The sequence below is a fragment of the Myzus persicae genome, unplaced genomic scaffold (assembly GCF_001856785.1).
Source record: "Myzus persicae strain clone G006 unplaced genomic scaffold, MPER_G0061.0, whole genome shotgun sequence".
Lineage (NCBI taxonomy): Eukaryota > Metazoa > Arthropoda > Insecta > Hemiptera > Aphididae > Myzus > Myzus persicae.
Window position 1 is genome coordinate 372415 of NW_019101739.1, and position 20847 is coordinate 393261.

The 20847-nt window shown below is 26.6% G+C and overlaps 1 protein-coding gene across 1 annotated transcript in view; it reads left to right on the forward strand.

Moving 5' to 3' along the window:
- Window positions 1-13351, forward strand: part of LOC111030309 (hemicentin-2-like) — a 312599-nt gene extending 299248 nt beyond the window's left edge. Inside the window, exon 7 of the mRNA XM_022309733.1 lies at window positions 12918-13351. Coding sequence (XP_022165425.1) covers window positions 12918-13036 — 119 coding nt within the window. The 3' untranslated portion in view covers window positions 13037-13351. The remainder of the gene's footprint in view (window positions 1-12917) is intronic.
- The last annotated feature ends 7496 nt before the right edge of the window (window positions 13352-20847 follow it).

Consider the following 20847-nt stretch of genomic DNA (forward strand, 5'->3'; position numbering starts at 1 on the left):
ACAATGGCATAGGCACAGGCGAAAGGGCAGTGCCAGCTAGAAGTTTGATAGTTAAGACCAACATTTGTTATGGAATAGAACATAACTCATAAATGATTTTTTGGGGTTGAGTTCGTTTGGTGAACCACTCAAAATGTACTAAAATTATTCAAACATAATTTGGGAAAGCAATTAACCAATCGTTTGGGCTAACTTATATTTAAGAAGACTTTTTTTATACTATTTGTTCCCTCACTCTGCCACAAGCGCAACATATCAAATTTTAACAACCAATTTCAGAAACAACCGTTTAAAATTAAGAAAATTAAAATATGTGTTTGTAAGTTGGATATTTCAAGATATTTTAATTAACTATGATATATTTTGAATAAATGACAGCACATTAAATCAAAACTCGTGCCTAAAAAACATTTTTAAATATACTAGTTAAGATTTACAAGGAGTCCTAAGTCTTAGATGGAAATGAAAACGTATTGAAGAGAGAAATGTGTTAGCTATCCATATATATTTTAGCCTAACGATATAACATAATATATTTTGCTTGAGTGCAAAATATTATGTGTTCTCTGTTCTTATAAATCTTGCTCAAATTATATAAATAATATATAAAATATAAATTCACAAAAACGATATGTGGTTTTAAGAATTTGGCACAAAAGAAAACCACCCGTTTTGTGTGAAAAAATAAATGTTTATTGGTATCATAACAATTTTTGATAATTTATTATTTGTTAAGAAATTGTATCGATTACTTACATAATTTTAAATGAAAAACGTTCACATTTTTAGTTAACTCTGTGATCGTTTTAAGCAGACAGGAAAGATGTATTTTGTACAAACTTCTGTAGGCAGTTTTTTAGTGAAAAATTTGATTTTTGACTCATATTAAACCTGCAAAATATTCGATAAGGGATAGATTATCATGTAAATATATAAATCTCCCAAAAAGCATTATAGGTACACAATACACATGTTAATATTATAGCGTTACATGTGTTTGATGTTGTGAATTCACATTATAAAAATGTCGTAAACGCTTATTCTTTTCAATATTATTAAATGTAAAAAGTTTAAGAAATATTTTAGCAACGTATTTCTCGTGTCGCATTGGAAGTGTGATATTTGCAATTCGTGGTAGTTGAAATATACAACAAATACACCTAAAACATATTATGTTTCCTTAAGGCTGCTTAAATAATGTTTTTAAAAAAGTGTTTTTTCTACAATGTAGCAATTTGTATTTGAAATTATGGAGTCATGTATGAATGAATGGTGTATTGAAATATTGCTATCTTGTGTTTTGTTACATTTTATACTTGAATGGATTTTTTTACGTTTTAGGATCTTAACACACATTTTTTATAGACAAACATGTAAAAAAAATTCATTATTGATTGGAATTTTATTATTCTAACAGTTGAGACTCAAAATACAATTACAGAAGAATTCAAGGTTCTTCTTCTACACCCTAGTCCTCAGTATTTAAAATGTATACAATTAAATATTAAAATACGTTTTCGAGAAATTCAGGATACATTCATACATTCAACATAGGTACTGTTACAAAACCCATTAATTGTCATTCAAAACATATATTTAATTAATATGTTTTAAGGTTATAAAATATTAAACAAGAAAATATAAATTAAATGAAGTGATTATTTAGGATGTTTTATTTTTTACTTTGTCACGGTACAGTTTGTTTCTAGTGGGTGGATGAAAGTACCAAAAAGTTGCATGTATATATTAATATTAAATATATATTATTCGATTTATACATACATCGATAAGTAATTGCATTCGGATGGTATTTGAAAGTGGCAATTTTTTATTTTTCCATTAATTTCCTACGGATAAATAAATCTTGGGGTATTACCCATTTCGTCCGAACTTGACCTTTCTCATTTTACCCAGATACCCGATTCAACCAAAGACATTTTAGTAATTTTAAATTAAGGTACCGATGGCTTATAAATAATATTTGAAATCCATAGCGAATTATTTAAAAATGTATATTACAATTCGTTATTTTACAGAAACTATTAAACGATTTATTTCTGTATCACTAAATGAATTATGATTATGAAAATTCAAATTTGGTCAAAGTTTAAAATGTTCTTTTCGTTCACCATTTTAGAATTATACGTGTATAAAATAACCGAATACAAAAGTCTTACAAATCGCCAACAAATTGTATCTTTGCTTACGTTTTTCGAAGCGAAATGTATGCTATTATTTTGATTAATAACCACCATGTCTTTATTTCGTTTACTTTTTATAAGCATAGCCTTAATTGAAAAGTGATTTAAACAAATGTTTTTACAGTAAAAGTGTACAAAATTAGAAATTTAATTTGACTATTAACATATACGCAGTGTTCAACTTTTATAGAAACGTAGAATATTCATCATAATGGGCGACCATCGTGTCTTTAATTGTTTCAGTGAGATAAATAAATACCTAAATGTTCTCGGTAAATATTATGAGGTCTAATATTGATATGTGAGATACTACTACCTAGGTTATATGTATCAACTACATTATACTATTTATAAGAATCTCAAAAATCGTTTGTATATTTTTGTTTTTAGTTTTTGTTTATAAGTATATTATTTAATTCTTAAGAAGTGCTGTTTATCCCTTACTGCTTATATAATTTTTTCAAATAACATTTAGATAACTGAATTTTTTTTAATGATTACGAGATTTTAATCTAGCTGCAATTTATTACAGTGAAAAATAAAATTAACAATGACCATGTTACTTCTAAATATTATTATTGTCTATAGATTTTCTAAAATAAAAGAATTGTAAAAGTGTCTTAAGTATTTATGAAATATAATAAGATTTTAATTGAAATTCACAAAGCATTTATTTTCCAAGTATTCAATTATTTATTGCATTTTATTGAAATTAATAATTGTTGAAATTTTCATTAACTAACAACCATCTGCAATCTTATAATATTTCTACTTTTAAGTGTAGTTATATACTGTATATTGTATGGACTCTAGATAATATACAAAGAGATTGGAATTTTTACGATTAGATTTTTTTTCTTTTCAGCAATTTATTGTGTTACAAATAAATTATTTGGTATGTCATTTCATTATTTAATATTTTTTACCCTTTGTAAAAGAAGTTTGAACGATCTTGGTAATTCATATTTTAATTTAGCTGCAGGCATTTATTTTTATATTAAGGTTAGAACGAGGGAAACTATCGGCTTTACAAAGCTCTAGGCTTTTTATAAACGCTTCTTTTCTGAGAAAATAATATATTGCATCAGTTAAAAACTTAAAAAGTTTCATACAGCACATTTATAGATTGTGCATTAAACACATTTTGTGCTTTTATAGAAAACTTGAAAAAAAGTGAGAACATTAAAACAAACGTAAGAAAGCGCTGACTTCGATAAAATAACAAGCACGCCGTACATTGTATGCCTACTGAACACGGTGAACCCCTCAAAAGTAGTTTTTCTTATGAGATAATAAATTAACGTACTTACTACACTAGGGCCAATGCCCTAAATTTAATTTGAATGTAAACATATTTTAAAGTTATTATAATTTGAAATTAAGATATGTTAAAATTAAATATTAGTGAATTACTAAATAAACGATTCAATTTTCAGAGCTATTATTTAGACTACCTTAAATTATAGTAAACATCGAACTTTTAAAATGTTTGTTAGAATTAATTTGAATTTCAGAAATGTTTTGTGGGTATTAAAATATTTACATTTCAATTGAAAATGGTTTACATTAGGTATTTTACTCTACTTACTTATTGATTTTTTTTCTATAGTCATCTATGTTTTATGATGTAATATAGCTATCATAAGAAAAGGTTTATAATAATTTTAATTCAAAAATCAATTTAGCATAATATTAAAATATCTATACAGTTATATTTAAACAAATAAAATAATATTTTAAATTTAAGTTAAATGGTTTATTTTCTTATAATTAAGATAGAAATGTAAGTAAATATATTTATTTGTTGATTATTTTGCCTCGCACAGTGTTACAAAACTTGATAACAATATTCTATTAACGATACAAAATTTTATTTTACCATGCATTTTTTTTTTCATTCATTGTATCATGCCAAACTTGGCGTTAATTTTTTTTTTTGCTTCTCATCTCTATGTTACTGACAACAAAACAAAAATACTGTTTTTGGAAAAGTATTTTTTAAATACCTACACCGAGGCAAACCGAAATTATAAAATAAACAAGTTAGAAAAAACACAACCTTCAATTGCGTTAGGTTTAGATATCTATACTTAATGAAAAAAAAATAATGTAGAATATTTATATGAAAATACTAAACAACTAAACTGTAATAATTAATAAAATTGTTAGGTACTCAAAATACCTTATCATTCATAATAACAAACTGTATCTATTAAATGCACCTCCAATCTCGACCATCGTCTAATAATAATAAAATATATTAACGAATATGTGTAAGAATAAATTAGGTAACAAATTAATGTGACTGTCAACTGGTATTATTTCATATCACGGGAACAGTTAATTGCGGAAATCGGGAAAAAATATCTGAAAATGTCATACATTTTTTTATTAAATACATAAAATAAAGTCAATAGATTTTAGGTACCCACATTAATCTGTTAAAAATATTTTAAAAATTCTTCATAAGTATCTATAAAATATGGAATAAAAATAATTAAGTTTACTTCAACAGTTAAGGCTCATCGAATAATGCTGTTTGAATTTTATGAATTATTCATTTTGGTGGAAACATATGTACAACAGCTGGTCTATAGAATCGTTTTCTTTTGTATCGATCAGTAGACTCCTGAATAATCTTCGTCAGTATGCTTATGTTTTAGTTTACTCTAATTTTGAGCCTTGTAAAAGACTGGTATAATATGTTAGGTTAGCCAAACGTCTAATCTTCTGCTAATCAATAGGTATTACTTTTTGTTAATCAGCTTATGTGTATTGTACCCGTGATCAAAACAGTGTCATTTCACAAAATCTGTTAGCTTATCCAACACCCAATCGACCTTTGGATCGAATAGGTCCAACGTCCAACTGATATTAGTGTTGTGTTAGCACACATACCATCGATGAATTCAACTTCATGTAAAATTATATTGGTTTGCTATATTTTTATTTGGAATTATTTGCAACATTATTATCATAAACGATTTTCGAACTGTTTATCCTGTATAACTATGCCTAGTATTTACAATAATAATTTATTTATATGTCTGAGGGACAGGGAAGTCTATTAAATCCGATTCTTTTCATAAATATTGGAAATGCAACGCAATTTGTAAATATTTAAAAAATCATTGTTGTTGTTGTATAGGTATAGCGCCAACATGACTTTTGCATATTATCCATTGTATAATGCACATGTACTATGTACATTGTGATTTGCACAATACATGTTTAAGTGTACACATTTTATCGAAATAAATTTCTTTTAACGTGTACCTATTTAGTATTATTTAATTCAATATCACACTGCATCATGTTACAAAAGCATAATATTGTTATTTCGAACAGCGTTAAATAGATTGAATGTACGAAAGTTTTGTTACATCGAAAAACAAATCCAATTTCAAAAGTAGTTATTGTTGGATATCTGACAATCACCTTGTCATTAGATTCGGTGTTTTATACTTTTTCGAATTCTTGATAAGTATGGGGATTAAACGCATGTAGTAGAAGTTTTTAGGAATGTAATTATAAACTATTTTCAAAAATATTGTAACTTTTATAAATTAGTTATCATATCCTTTGGTTTAAACTCGGGATGTTCTGTCTTTTGTTTTGTATGTATGTGGTGATTCAGATAATAATTTAACGGCAATAACAATGATTTATGTGAATTCATAAGTTCAGTTATAGGTACGTCATAGCACATGAATAGAAACTAAAAAGTTTTACAGCATTAAACAAATTAAATTAAGAGTTACAGCGTGTATCATAATATTCCTATCGAATATTTACTTATTTAGTTTTGCATAATTTTAAAATATACATTGAGAGTGATATGTAAATCTAATCTAAAAGTACAAATGTACATTTATTTTCTCATTGATTAATGACTAATTTCTGAGATACAAAATTAAACTATATTTCGAAAAATATAAAAACATAGAAATATAAATATAAATTATATTGCAATTAAATTATATTGATGGCATAACTTGACAAGTTATATATTGTATGCTCATAAAATATTCATTGTATTATTTTCAAGTTTGGAAACGTTACATGTTTTAAATACTAAATGTATTAGTTTTAATCAAAAGTTATTATATCTCGACAATTAGTTGATTATCTTAAACGTAACAATACAACTGGACTACTTAATATAGTTTGTCACTAAGACATTAAATATTTAAATAACATGATATGAATAAAAGGAAGGTACGAAGTGTGCGTGTTATTTGACGAGAGTGGGATTTTGTTTAATAAGAATGTGAGTAATGTTTTATATTATAATGTAAAATAACATTTTAATACAAATGCTGTTTGAATTAAAAAATAAAGATAACATAAATATTTAATTGACGCGATATCTACATTTAGTTGTATATGGCACCCAACGGTGTTACTAGTTCGCGGATGGGTGACCAGTGAGTAATGACCAGCTGGGATGTTTAATAACAAATCCTTGCCACACTCACACAGCACTTGTTCAAACCAACTGCTCCCCCTCTCAGTACCATTTAATGACCTTAATAGTTGAAGCCTCAATTCTAATAAAAATAAATAAATAAATAAATAATTAAATCTAAAAGTTAATATAAATAAAAAATTTGGTTACCTCATGAAAATTGTAGGTACATTCAGTGAAACATTTATATTTTAATTAATTATTAAAAACTCCTATTATAGACACAAATACATTTTATCGGTATTACTTATTTTATGTTTTTCATTCTTTTTAAATACGTAAGAAAAAAAAACTATTCAGAATATACCCGCGTGTTAAATGTTAAATATAACATAAGTTTAAGCATTTTGGTTGTTCTCGAGAACATTTGCAAAGACATTTTATAATTAAATAATAAATATCAATTTATATAGACATCATATTTTATTTATATTTTTTTTTTCGTGCTTCATTATTTTTGTATCATATTAAATACCTAATAAAAGAGTAAAAGTAGAGTAAAAGATGTTTCCAAAAATTTGAAATCTAATTTGAGAAACAATGGACGGTGTTCATCAATTGTTACAACGTACTTATTTCTACCGAATAACTATTAGTATTGATTCAATCATGATGGTGAAGATGATTAAGGCGTTACAACAATGAAAACGATTATTATTAAAAGTAAAATTAAATGTGTTATGGGCGACACGTGTCGATAGTTGATATTCCATATTTTACATCACTAAATTATAAATAAATAAATAAATACATTCACACACACAAAATATCATCTTTTAATGTGATTTATAATTTATTATGTTTTTAACAGACGAAGACAAATTTAGAATACCTATGTGATCCATATAATATATTGTTGAATGTTGACTTTGTGCGTCACATTATTACTTACATATTATACATGTTCAGTGCCCTCAACTATCATATTATTACTTTTTGTTGTGACATAAGCGTTGGAGTAGCTTAGACAAAAAGTGGTAACAACAATCATCGTACAAAATACATTATTTTTACTCCTCATTTTGTTCGTAAAATATTTCCCTTGAGGGAATAACCAAGCACAAATCGCTCCCACGAGGCCCCGTGAATTGTATTAGTTTTTGTTTGGTAAAAATCAGATGAGTAGTTTAAGCGAATTGTCGAGACGTAAAATTGCTTAGCAAACACATTGCATTACTACCTACTCTACTTCGAGCAGTCGGATAAAGCAAATAAATACTTCAAAACTATAAAATATTCTAAAATATTGAGTAGGCAGTTCGTATAAAATAATAATACTAACAAATAACAATAATAATAATAAAAACAAACGCACGTTGTATTACCATGTCTCTTGGGGGTATGATATTTGCAACAACTCTTAAATAAATTGTGACGTAGATTTTAGGTTCTGAGCGCAGCGATGAACGTATTGGTTTTAAAGTCATGTGGGTTTTTTTTAATTTATAATGCTCTGTGTCCTTTTGAAGCAGTTAAAATTTACAAATTCTCGACTTCATGGATAGCTTCTAGTAGTAACTTGGATAACAATTCCATGTACTTTTCAATGATCAGGAAAAACAAAAATGAAATTACGGAAAAATTGGAAATATCGAATAAAAACCAATTCTCTTCTTTTGTTGTTATTCAAAAATGTATAACCGTTGAGATTTTAAATTCGTACTAAACAGTTGTAATAGCATTTTATAAACATGAATATAATTTGCGATATATTTTGCGGACTATTTTCGTTCTATTTATAAACATTTAAATTTTGTTTATTAGAAACAAGCTTGCAAATCGTAAAGTAGATTCCTCATATTTTTTTTACAGCGATTTCAAAATATTAAAAACTAATGGGAGTATTTCGTCTTTAAATTTTGACAACATTATAAAAATTTGGAAATAATTGCTAGTTATAAAATATAAAAAATCCAAATGCACAATTATTTTAATAGACATTTTAATTTAAAGTGTAATATACACTATGTAGTACTAATCATTACTGTTAATTGTATTATATTATAATATATTTTATACATCTTGTGCATCCATATTCACTACTTTTTTTATCAGTTGCATGGTTTTACATTTTGTAGTTGATTTTTTATAAATACCTACCTCTAATATTTAAATGTATAATATATTATAATAATCATGCAAATATACGATTTCTGTGATATATATTTTTAAAGACAAAATACCATTTATCTCGTATAGTATTATATCTTGATTCTGTTATTAATTATTAAATTATATATTCAGACTTTAATTTGATTATTGTTTTCATATGTAGTATTTATAAAACATAAGTAGTTAACTTTTATTATTGAGTAATTTTCAATCTAAAGTGATCAATTTTAATGATGACCAACACATTGAAAACCATTCCAGGTTTAATTGTTTAATAATTTATACAGACAATATAGAACAATAGAAACTGCAAATACCTATTAATATAATTTTTTTAATAAATACAAAATTAAAAATTAAATTATTATTTGTTATTATTGTTGTAATGTTGTGACTATTCTCTTCTTCAATCACATATCCTATTTGAGTTATTTACATAATAACAATATTAAATTAAGTGCGTTCGTGATAATTTAATATTTAATACTAATGTATAAAATGTAATACAAATAATACAATATTATGAACATTCCATTACAATAGAGCTATGAGTAACAATTGGTATGAGTTTTAAAGTTGCTATTGTAATAAATAATAATTAATGTGCATACAGTATGTATACACATTAGTTATGATATCACTTTGTCTAAACCATTTCAATAAATACATTGTTGTTATACAAAGTTCAACATATTAAACATTTGTTCTGGTACAAGGAAGAGTAGGTTTATGCCAAACTGAATGATCGTCGAAAATCTATGTAAACCAGTAGTTTGCATTGTGATAGTAGTACATTATATTATGAAACATGATACCATATCATTTAAAATTAAGAATATAATTAAAAAAGCTAACAGCTAGCAACAAAAAATTCAATTTTCGACAAAAAGAAGTGCAGCGTGAATAATGTGAAAAAAATTTCAAGGGTCTAAATTTTGGTCGATTAGCACTAAACAGCCATTGGCTTATACGAACCGTCTAATACAATCAATATTGGTTTAAACGATTCCTTGTTTATCTTAGAAGAACGGTAAAATCGCTTCATAAGCAGCGATCGTTTGTCGGTGATTTATATTAAATGAATAAGTTACTAAGTTTGATACACCAACAGTATCTCCGAATAGGTAGAATTTGATCGCGCAACGTATTCAAAAAGTAATCTGAAAAAAGTTTTCTCGCCATTACGCTGCGAAATGTGAATTCGAATACAGTAATATTTATTGTCAACTCGGCAAAATATTAATATTGACAATCGCTTACATTTCTTGAAAGTAATTTTAGAACTTTGATAACCAATACCAATATCGTTTTCCCGCAAAATATACTACTGCTGCTTGTCAAGAAAATCTCTGGAATCTTTAAACGCCTGGAGTGGGGAATGTATACAATATTAAATATGTGTACCATTTGTGTATAAATAATAATATGTGAAAGGAATTCGATGTATATAGCCTAACCTAACCTATATAATTCAAAGCTGAAGATTGAAGGGTCTCAAATAATTCTGATTTCCAATTTAATATTAAAGTATCATTTATGAATTGGATTCTGTTTGCATCACTTAGAAATAATGTTCTCCGTTTCTGGAGTTAACAGTTAGTGTTTATATCTATCCAAACCCGTACCCGATATAAAAACATTTTATATGATTTGAAATACCCATTCAGTAGAAAGTCGAAAGTTAATCACATTTTTATTTTTCCTTGTAATAGAAAGATCTTATGTTGGTTTCTTATAAGTTGTCATTTGTATAATATTAATATATTATTTAATATTTTTGTTTATTGCTCAACAGTTATATACATAACATATTTTATGATAAAGGAAACACTTAATATATACAGCATTTTACAACATTGGTATGTGAATTAATTTACCTGTTTAAATGTAATCTTTATTTAAAAAAAATTATCCTCATCCTTAAATCCTAACGAATTTTCTTTCTGTGGTTATGATAGTAAGAAAAGCTATTTAAAATTAATGGTAACCTTGACAGTCTTAATATTTAATCTTAAATCAAAAAATAATAATGTGTTAGATACAAAACGCAAGACTAGCCTAAATCCCAACTATAGCTGATAAATAAATCGCGAAGGAAATATATAAATTATTATGTCTGTATTTTAATAATGATGATAATAGAATATAGTGTATACTATATTATACCCGTAAGTAGTATATTATAGTTACTAGTTAGTAGTAAGTATTCGATATTATATGTTCAGTGCGTCGCAATCATTTGGATTAATAGAACCGGCTTACGTTTACTCGCAAGTATAAGAGGTACCTCCTACATACGTAGTAAAGTACAACTACAGTGGCGTTTCGGGAAAAAGTTATAGCGAATCGAACATCATAAATATATCTTGAACGCGTTTAGGTTAAACCATCCCAGGAGACCGGAAGACTGGGACGACAAGTCACATTTATCTCGCTAAAAAATGTCTTGTTTTTTTTTACACATTTTTTTAATCTTGAGACAAAATTCTTGTTACTCTATTTCTCCGAGATCTATTTTGTTCATTTTTGAACCACGATGGTTCGGACAATGTCCGGTTTGTTAGCGTGACTGGTGGCGTAATTTAATCTTTCACTGGGTTAGGGAAAAACAATAGTATGGTTTATTTTACGGCCCAAACGAAGCCATTAGCTAGGTTCACTGGTCGTGTTCATTTTTTCATTGGAATGTGCAGTTCCCAACAGTTACTATTCGTTATCACTATAAGATCAGTGGTTCTTGACAGTCAGTCAACTGACGATAAATGTTCATTAACTGGTTTAAAAAGCAGGTGCTAAATTTCGATTTTTAATTCCGCTTGGACATGCACAAGCCACACATAAATTACCTACGTCAATTATTTTCATATTAAAAAAATAAAATATAATATCGTCATGATTCATTACTACTATGAACATTTTAATAATGCATAAACACTGTATATTTTAAATATAGTTTTGTAGATTTCAGCATTTCTGATATTGTACGATTTTATACTAATCGTTTGTTGTGACGTTTTCACGGCATTGAACAGTGTAGTATCTTATACTTTATGAATTTGCTATGAGTTCAGCTAAAAGAGAGTAAATAAAGTTAGTAGTAGGGTAGTTATTAATAGTTAGATTTGACAATGAATGATAATATCGCAGATTATATAATATAATATTATTTAGTACAACCATTAGGTTATATACTTAATAGATCTTTGTCTATTGACTTGAGGTATACGAATCGTACACAATGCAAACATACAAATCATTAATCTGCAGTACAGTTTTAAAAATAATTTGTTAGGTATTTATAAACTTCAATTTAAGTTCCTTTTTTTTAGTTATAAATCAAAAATATTGCCTATTAGGTTTCATTTTCAATAATAATTTGAAATATAATATTCTATCGACATTGTTGTTGGTATAATAATACTTCAATATTTTATGGTTTAAAGTGCATACCAATAAACCATGCCTTAACTCTGAACTAATCGAGTTTGCGTTATTTGTTCATGTTTGCTCCAACATAGGCGTAATATCATTGTCATACTTACACGATGGATCACACTAAAGAATTGTGTACATAATGCCTATCCTAGATGCCGCGCGTCAATATTTGTATTATTTAAATAAGTAAACGTATAAACTTAAAAATTAAATACTTATTAATTTACTTATTAATAATATTCTGTTGACGGAAACAAAATAAAAGCGTCAATTATTAAAAAAATATATTAAGTACCTATATAATTTTTTTTAGGCTTGTCTTAGAACTGTGTTAAGATACATCAAAAGTTATTATAGCTCGACAATCGCATCATTCGTTAGGAATTCTCAAGCCTGCGATTTTATCGAATGACCTAAATTTACTAGAGTCCGGAACATAAAAATATATTGTGTTACCCACTGTCATACTCGCATAGTTTTAATATTTTAATACCTAATAATATAGTTATTTATGTAAGTGTCTCTACCGATCAGTATGAAAATAATTACGACGGTCGCTTCGTTTGGTTTTCTCGAGCGGTGTCGGTGCACATGATAATTAGTACTCAACCATACCTATGGTATAGAACACATTGTATTGTTGTACCACACTTGAACAATCGACCACGTTGTAACTGAGGACGCATTTCTTGTTGTTTCAGGTGAGAACCCAGCGGCCATGCAACACGGACACGGAAGAAGTCTGAACATGCTTAGCTGTCCATCCATATGGATACTCATACCGTCCTTAGTGATGTTCCTCAACTTCAATACAAATTGAGAGCACAATATTATTGGTGTGCGACCGTGAGTGCGTTTCAAATCGAAAATCGCTCCGGATTTATTGTAATAACTGTATTATTGTACGAAAAACAAAAATAATATTAATGATAATGACGATAACAAATTAATAATGACAAAAAATCAACATTGTAAATACATTTTTTGATTATGGATATAGCTTTTAATAATTTCTAAGACACCGTTTAACATTAAATATTTCGTCATTGTGCACTATAATGTCATGGTGTTTTATAATTTAATTAATATGTCTGACGAAACCTACATTATAATATACTGGTTAAATGTTTTATGATTCGATAATTATACAATATTATAATAAAATAAAAATATTATGTAATCTGTTATATATTTTAATCGTGTTAGTGTTTATTATGTTTTAAATGTGTATACGATTCGTAAGGTATATAGACAAATGTATATATTGGTGATATTTATTTGATATTTTCTGTATGAAAACCCATACATCAAGAATTTTGGCTTGTAATTTTTAGTTTTGAAAATATAATAATGTAGAATTGAGGAAATGTTTCTTTGACATATACGCACTAAAGACGTCATACAATTAATAATGTGTATAATATTGCGTTGTATATTTTAAGATTCGGAACAATCTTAAGTTTATGGATTTTATTATATTATAATACGTTTACACTATTTTCATCATTAATAACACGTTTAAACCCTAAAAATTGTTATCATTTGTGTATATAAACATTTATAAAGTATTACGGATAAATGATTTTTTTCAAATGTCTGAAAACTGTTTATTTCACCGAATTTTTTAACAGACGACTTAATCTGGATATAATTTTTATATTACTACATGATGATGCATTTTTGTTATTTAACTTACTGCTAAAATATTCCTCCATTTACACCATCACAAATAATTATGGTTAAGCCGAAATGTCTTTGAAATGTGTGTCACAGGGACTAATGTTAAATTGGTTAATTGATATTACCTCTGTTGAATGAGTCACCAAAGTCCATGGTTCATTTTCCATAGTTCACCGTTTCAAAACTTTACTATTCACTGAAATATTAAACTTAGTAAATAGTAACCTCTGATCAAATAAAACAATACACTTCATTGAACTACCTATTTGTGTAACATTAAAGGGAAATGCAAAAATGTCTCAAATTTTCGGGCTTTTGAGAATTCTTTCTGATATTAGTTTTCGTGCATAAAGGAAATGCACGTGAATACATTATTTTACTCTTTAAACAATGTGTTCGTATGTTTATTCCGAAAGGAGCAAATAAGCTTTTGGTTTTACATCGTCATTTTTTCTCTCCTTTTTTTTTTTACAAATATTTTTAGAGCAGTAAACTTTTTCAAATTCTCTCATGTAGAATATACAGTTCATTGGAAATTGAATGTAGTCTGTGCTTTGAGAACTACTAGATTGCTAAATACAAATTGTTTTTTTTTAATAACCAATAATACAAACATAACAAGTCATATTTTCAGCATTAATGGTTATCCATAAATTTCAAAAATGTATACATTATAAATTAATACAATTAGAGTTCAACTAAAAGTATAAATGTAGATATTAATCTTACTATACACTATTAAACGAACAATTGTTTATCTGTAAAAAGTGTTTTTCTAAAAGTAAACTATAAAGTATTAACGTTTTGGAAAATATCATTTTTACATAACTTAAAGTTAAAGCGTATTCTGGCAAACGTAATATTGTGCGTTAATTATTTTTTTTTTTTTTGGGGGGGGGGGGGGACACTTAACTAAGACAAAAGCAAATAATAGCACCAACTGAACCTAATATGTAAATATGGTTTTAATAGCTTTTGTGAGATTATCGAACACTAATAAATGTCATAGCCATTTTTAAACATTATATAAAGATTGATACCTACATTATTTTACTTTCAAAAAGTCAATGAATAATGTTCGAGAAACATATTAACCTAACCTACATATTATTTTATTTATGTAATGAATAGTGAATAGTATTAATTTCCCCATATTTAAACTTAATTTTATGTATAAATCGAAATTATAACTTGTAGTTAATTAGTTTTAATTATTTAAAGTTTTTAAATGTAAGCAGCGGAGAACTGTGCGGTTAACATAGTTTTTCGTTGATTACATATAGGAACTTTAAATACTTTTCTGTGTGAAGTGAAATAAATTACACTTGGCTCATAATAAATTTAAAAAAATTATCACTTATTAACTACTTGTTTAAAAATCAATTTGTATGTATATATATTATCTAACATTTTCAAAAAAAAAATCAACTAAACAATGTTAAGTTAAATTTACTTTCATACAAAAAAAGCAAAAACAAGTTGCATTATATACAAAGTTGTGGAATGAAAATATTTCCAAAAACGTTAATACTTTGAAAGATGGTTAAATTTTGACTCTAAATATTGGATATATTAATGTATTATGATGTACAGTTATTTTTTTATTTTCAAATACCTAACTGAATAAGCAATTTGTGGTGGCATGGATACTTCAAAAATTGTACACTATCTCTGAAATAAGTACAGTCGTAAAGTGTATAATTCTTTATTTGAATAAAAGTATTTAACAGTAAATTATAAAAATTGAGAACCATGTTTAAGCACACAAAAGCATCGATTAAATCATATAAGTAGTAAAGCAGGTTACACGATCGGACGATTCCACTGTACATACCAATTATGTTTTTTTTTTTTATTAATGTTTAATGTTCTTTATACAAATAGCTTTTTTTATACAGATTTATAAATTGTATACATTGTCAATAAAGGAAAATGTACTCTTATCTGCACGGGTTATTATTTCTTCGATTAATCAATGTTAAAATAATGATATGTAAAAAAATAAAAACGTATCACCTTCGTAAGCTAACATTTAATTAATAGTATTTTATTTAATTGTATTTAAATATAGTGATAAGATTATTATATGCGTGTACAATATAAATATATAACTATATAATAGCACCTATCTTCCATATAAAACAATGAAATATTAACAAAACTTAGATAAGATTTTTATAATACTTCGATGTTATTAAGTTGTAGACATTGTTTATTATTTTTAGCATGTTAAAACATATTTCACTATTCTTTTTACGTTTAATACCTCGATATAAAATATTATATTTAATCAAATGTATATCCTTATTTAAATACACATGCAGTTACCTATAAATATATGTATTATTAATGTATAGATAAATAATGGATATGTCTGTTCTGCGAAACAAGTTTTTTGTGAATTTTGAATTGTAAATACGTAATAAAAAAACTGATACTTGTAAATTCATCTTTTTATTTTAAACTTAAAATATTTATTGAAGAAAAGTCCAAATGCTCCCAGGTATCATATATATCACATAGACACGGGTTTAGCAAAAAAAGGTAAGAAGGAAATTGAAAAACATATACATTGTAATTAAGTTATTACATGTTGTATAAAAATGCACGATGCATATTTTAATAATTAATAAATTTGTTCACTTACATGTTGCAGTGGTGTATTTAGGGGGGGACATTTAATCATATTATAATGCATAAAATACATGGCGCTTGTAACTCAAATGTTATATGATTACGAATATCAAATAATAATAAAAATGTTGAGAACGTCGTAGAATCCGTATAAAGTATCTGTCTTACTACCTAATACATAAGATGTCAAATTTTATGTTCGGAATACGCCATTTTACTGTGCTATTTAAAATAATTTTTAGAGTGAAAAAAAGATAAATTTAAATTGATTGCTGATTTGGACATATTCGATGATTACAGCATTGATCCCTTAAAAAACCGTGGCATAAACGTTTTCGTTACTCAATGAAACAAACATATTATAACATTAGGTTGATGTCGACTCGTTTCCTTGTTTCTCAGAAATTCACACTATATCAAAACATGGGTACATAAGCGTAAGAGACATATCTAATTTAGTCCTCGGATTGCAAGTAAATAAAAATCAAATCAGCTGATCAAGTTTCATTTCTATATTGTTGTCCTATGATGTAACGAATAGATGTACTAACAACAAACCAATAATATGAACTGAAAATACTTAAATTATCAATGAATATGGTATCATTAAAATAACTTTTTCCAAATTGTTTATTTATGTGGTTTAACTTTAGCATGTAAAATAATTACCTTTTAAATGAATGACTGTTTTACTGAACACAATATTTTGTAATGTGCACTATGTAATGTGTATATTTTGAAGAAAAAAAATATTTGTTTTACCTAACGTAACTCAATTATAAAAAAATTGCGTTAAAAATTATGATCATAAACCATAATGGAAAAATAAATAGGTACATTTTATCAAATTAAAATAAAAACATATTGTTGTTAGGCGCTTAAAAATGGAATTTCCAGTTTGATTAAATAATACTTATATTTGTATGTACATAAATAAATGATTATCGAAAATCCTTACATAAAAATTACATCTCATTAAAATAATTTTTTTTTCGTAGAAAATAAAATACAACATTAAAATAACATATTTTACCAAATATATAAAGAGAGTACTCGTTTTATTTTGGCTCATGAAGATTTCACGAAATAAAATATTACAATACGACTAACGAAACGGCAGAAACTGAAAAGATTTGAATTTCTTAGAAGCTTTTTTGTCTTATTTTATTACTGATATTATTTACCATGGGCTTGTTTTAGTATCCAATATCGTTGTCAATAAACAGGAAATATGAATTTGTATATTATAATATATAGTTGCCCATGAGTCTATGATACGATAAGAACTGAATCCAAAAAAGTTTAGGTAGTCATTGTGCTGCGTGTAGAAAATATTTTACAAATGTGATTTTTCTTATGAAAAAATATCATTGACTATTTTGTATCTAAAATGTGCTCTCCCTCTTCTTCTCACATTGTTAGTAGTGAAGAAGCTAACAGCTCGGGAAATTTAATTTGATTGTCAGTTGAAAACGATTTTGGCGTTGGTAAATGGGTACCATATTATCATAAATCATAGAAAAAAAACCTTTTCGTTATCCGTTAGATACCAAATTAATTTCCTGAAGGTTTATCCCGAGCAAGAAAGATTTTAAAAATAAATTTTTCTTTTTTATCGTATATAGGGTGGTAAAAATGTAATCATATATTGAGATATCTGGTGTATAATGGTATATGTTTTTTGATTTGCTGTCCAACTCAAATAAAGCATTATTAAATATTTTTAAATGAAGAGAAAAGTTTTTCGTTCGATCATTTAGAAACTATATTACGTCACACATTATACTGTAATGAAAACCAAATGACAATTCTGTGGAATACATAATATGTTCCTATATATGACGGAATAAAAGTTTTTAGTAGTTTATTCGTGGTCAATACAAATGCGGGTTTTATAGCATCATAACATGTATTTAAAGTTTAAACTATACAACCATAATATACAGGATGACCAGTGATGTTTGACTACGTATTGTTGTAGGGAAATGTGTAATAAAAAAATGTACATTTCTACTCTTACCTTTACCTTTTAATGAAAACATTTAGATTTGACGATACATTTAAATCTATACATAAAATATTGTTACCCATTTTAATAAATAAATTAGCCATTAGAAATTATTTAAAAAATGTATAATATTATCTTTTCGAAGAATAACTTACTAATCAAACTAACATAAATTAATAAATACATTTTTTTGCCAGATGGCAATTTTTAGAAGTAGTGTAGGTATATAGTATTATAGTATAATATACATACTACAAAGTCAAATAAAAAAATTATAGTGTAACTTATATACTTAAAAATATGAATTAGATTCAATATAAATATACAAATAATGCAGCAGAATCTAATTCATATTAAGTTTTAATATATTATATTATCCAAGTGGTTTGCTAAACATGACATTAATGTATTGCGTGATTGACGATTGTTGCTTTGGGCAGTTGGTATGTACCCATATATTATGAGTAGAAATCAGTAGCAATCTATGCACCCCTTAAAGAAGAAACAAAGATGTAATTGGTATTAAGTCACCGAAAATAAAGATCGGGCTTTTGGTGGTATTCGTCTAAGGGAACAGATATAACGTCCTCTTAAGAATGAGAAGTAGGAAAATATTTTTTATTTACACTCTTTCACCCTAATATTGCTGCTTCGCAAGATATGACTCCCAAGTTACTCCGTCGTACTCCATAATGGATAGATAAATAAATGATAAATAAATGATAAATAAATGATACACTAGCAGCAAAGATGATAATTTTTATATTTTGCTTGATGAAATCGCATACTTTATGAGCTGAACCACCTGATGTTTGATCAGTTTCTACTAAATAGATGTTTTGGTAAAAATTTCAAGAACTAAAAATAATGAAGAGAGGGTTAGGAAGGTAGTGCAAGAGTTAATTCAGTACAGCCGACACAGTACAGAGTTACCGATGCCTAAAAACACGATGTCTTCTCAGGAAAAGGTCATGATCAAAATATGTGTCAATCGATATTCTAAAGTAAAAATTACACCCGTCTGATCATCGATATAGAAACGGACTTATGTATGGGGATGTCAATACAAAGCTACTTATAACAACAGACATTCCTGGTTGGTAGCTTAGTTCTTTGTTAATTATTATACCTAAAACTTGTCTTTATATTGGTAAAGTGTACAAACATGACACTCTTGAAAAAATGGGCTTATAGTTGGTAAAATTAAAAGGTTAGGCTTTAAACATTTTCAGATTTAAGAAAATTTGTCACAGATACAAATTATGAAGTATTTTTGACTTTTGTAAATGCACTCATTCATACAGCATTTAAACAAGACAAGTATGGGCTTACATAAGCATAAAGGTATAGTTCTAAAGTAATGTTGCAGAAGTACCATCGGAGTCAGTAGAATTATTATTTTAAATTATGAGCGAATCGATAAATGTATTGATTTTATAATTATGTCTCTTTTTCTCTGTGTGTATAATATTATCTTTAAAATATAAAATTAATAATGTGATTTGATTACATATAACCAATTTAACATTCAGTGTTGTTCTCGGGATTCTTAATAGATGGGATGTTCAAATTGATTACCTTTCATCCCCTCCAATCATATTATTTTGTGAATACTAGAATTTCCAAGATCGATTAATAAAATCCCGGAATTTATTCCAATAATTATCGGCAGTTTTTGGTTAAACGATTAGTACCAGTATTTGTAAATTTTAATTCAAACACTGAAAAAAGTTATAAATAAAACTATTTTATGATTTTGCACGTTTATTTTACACAGTATTTCATATAATTATTATTGCACATGGTCAAATTTAATGGTTCAAGTACAAAATGTTTTACCTTTGTCCTTTGATAAGTTAAGCATTCACAATAACAGGTACCTAACTTTATAATATTTAAATAGAATAAAATGTCCACGAGAAAAATAAGAGTAAGTTAAGATAATGCGGTTTTATTAAATATAATTATTTTTTAAATTGTATTATTAAAAATAAAACTTGGTTTCTATTTTTGTTTCAAATTAAATCTTACCACTAAATTGCACAACCCAGCTCCTTCGATCCGACGTGCAAGAATACACTTACGTATTAAAGGTTCTGAGTTGCGAAGCGAAAACTGAATTATTATGGTAATTCTTTCACGCACCCGAGAATATTACTCGCGAATAATGATCATGTTTTATGATATAACGCTTCAGCACTCTCAGTTTATATAATATAATAAATATCTAAGAAAAAATTTCTGGATGTCGACAATAATAGTCATGACTAAGACTAAAAGCTATACAATATATACAATAGTGTGTCATT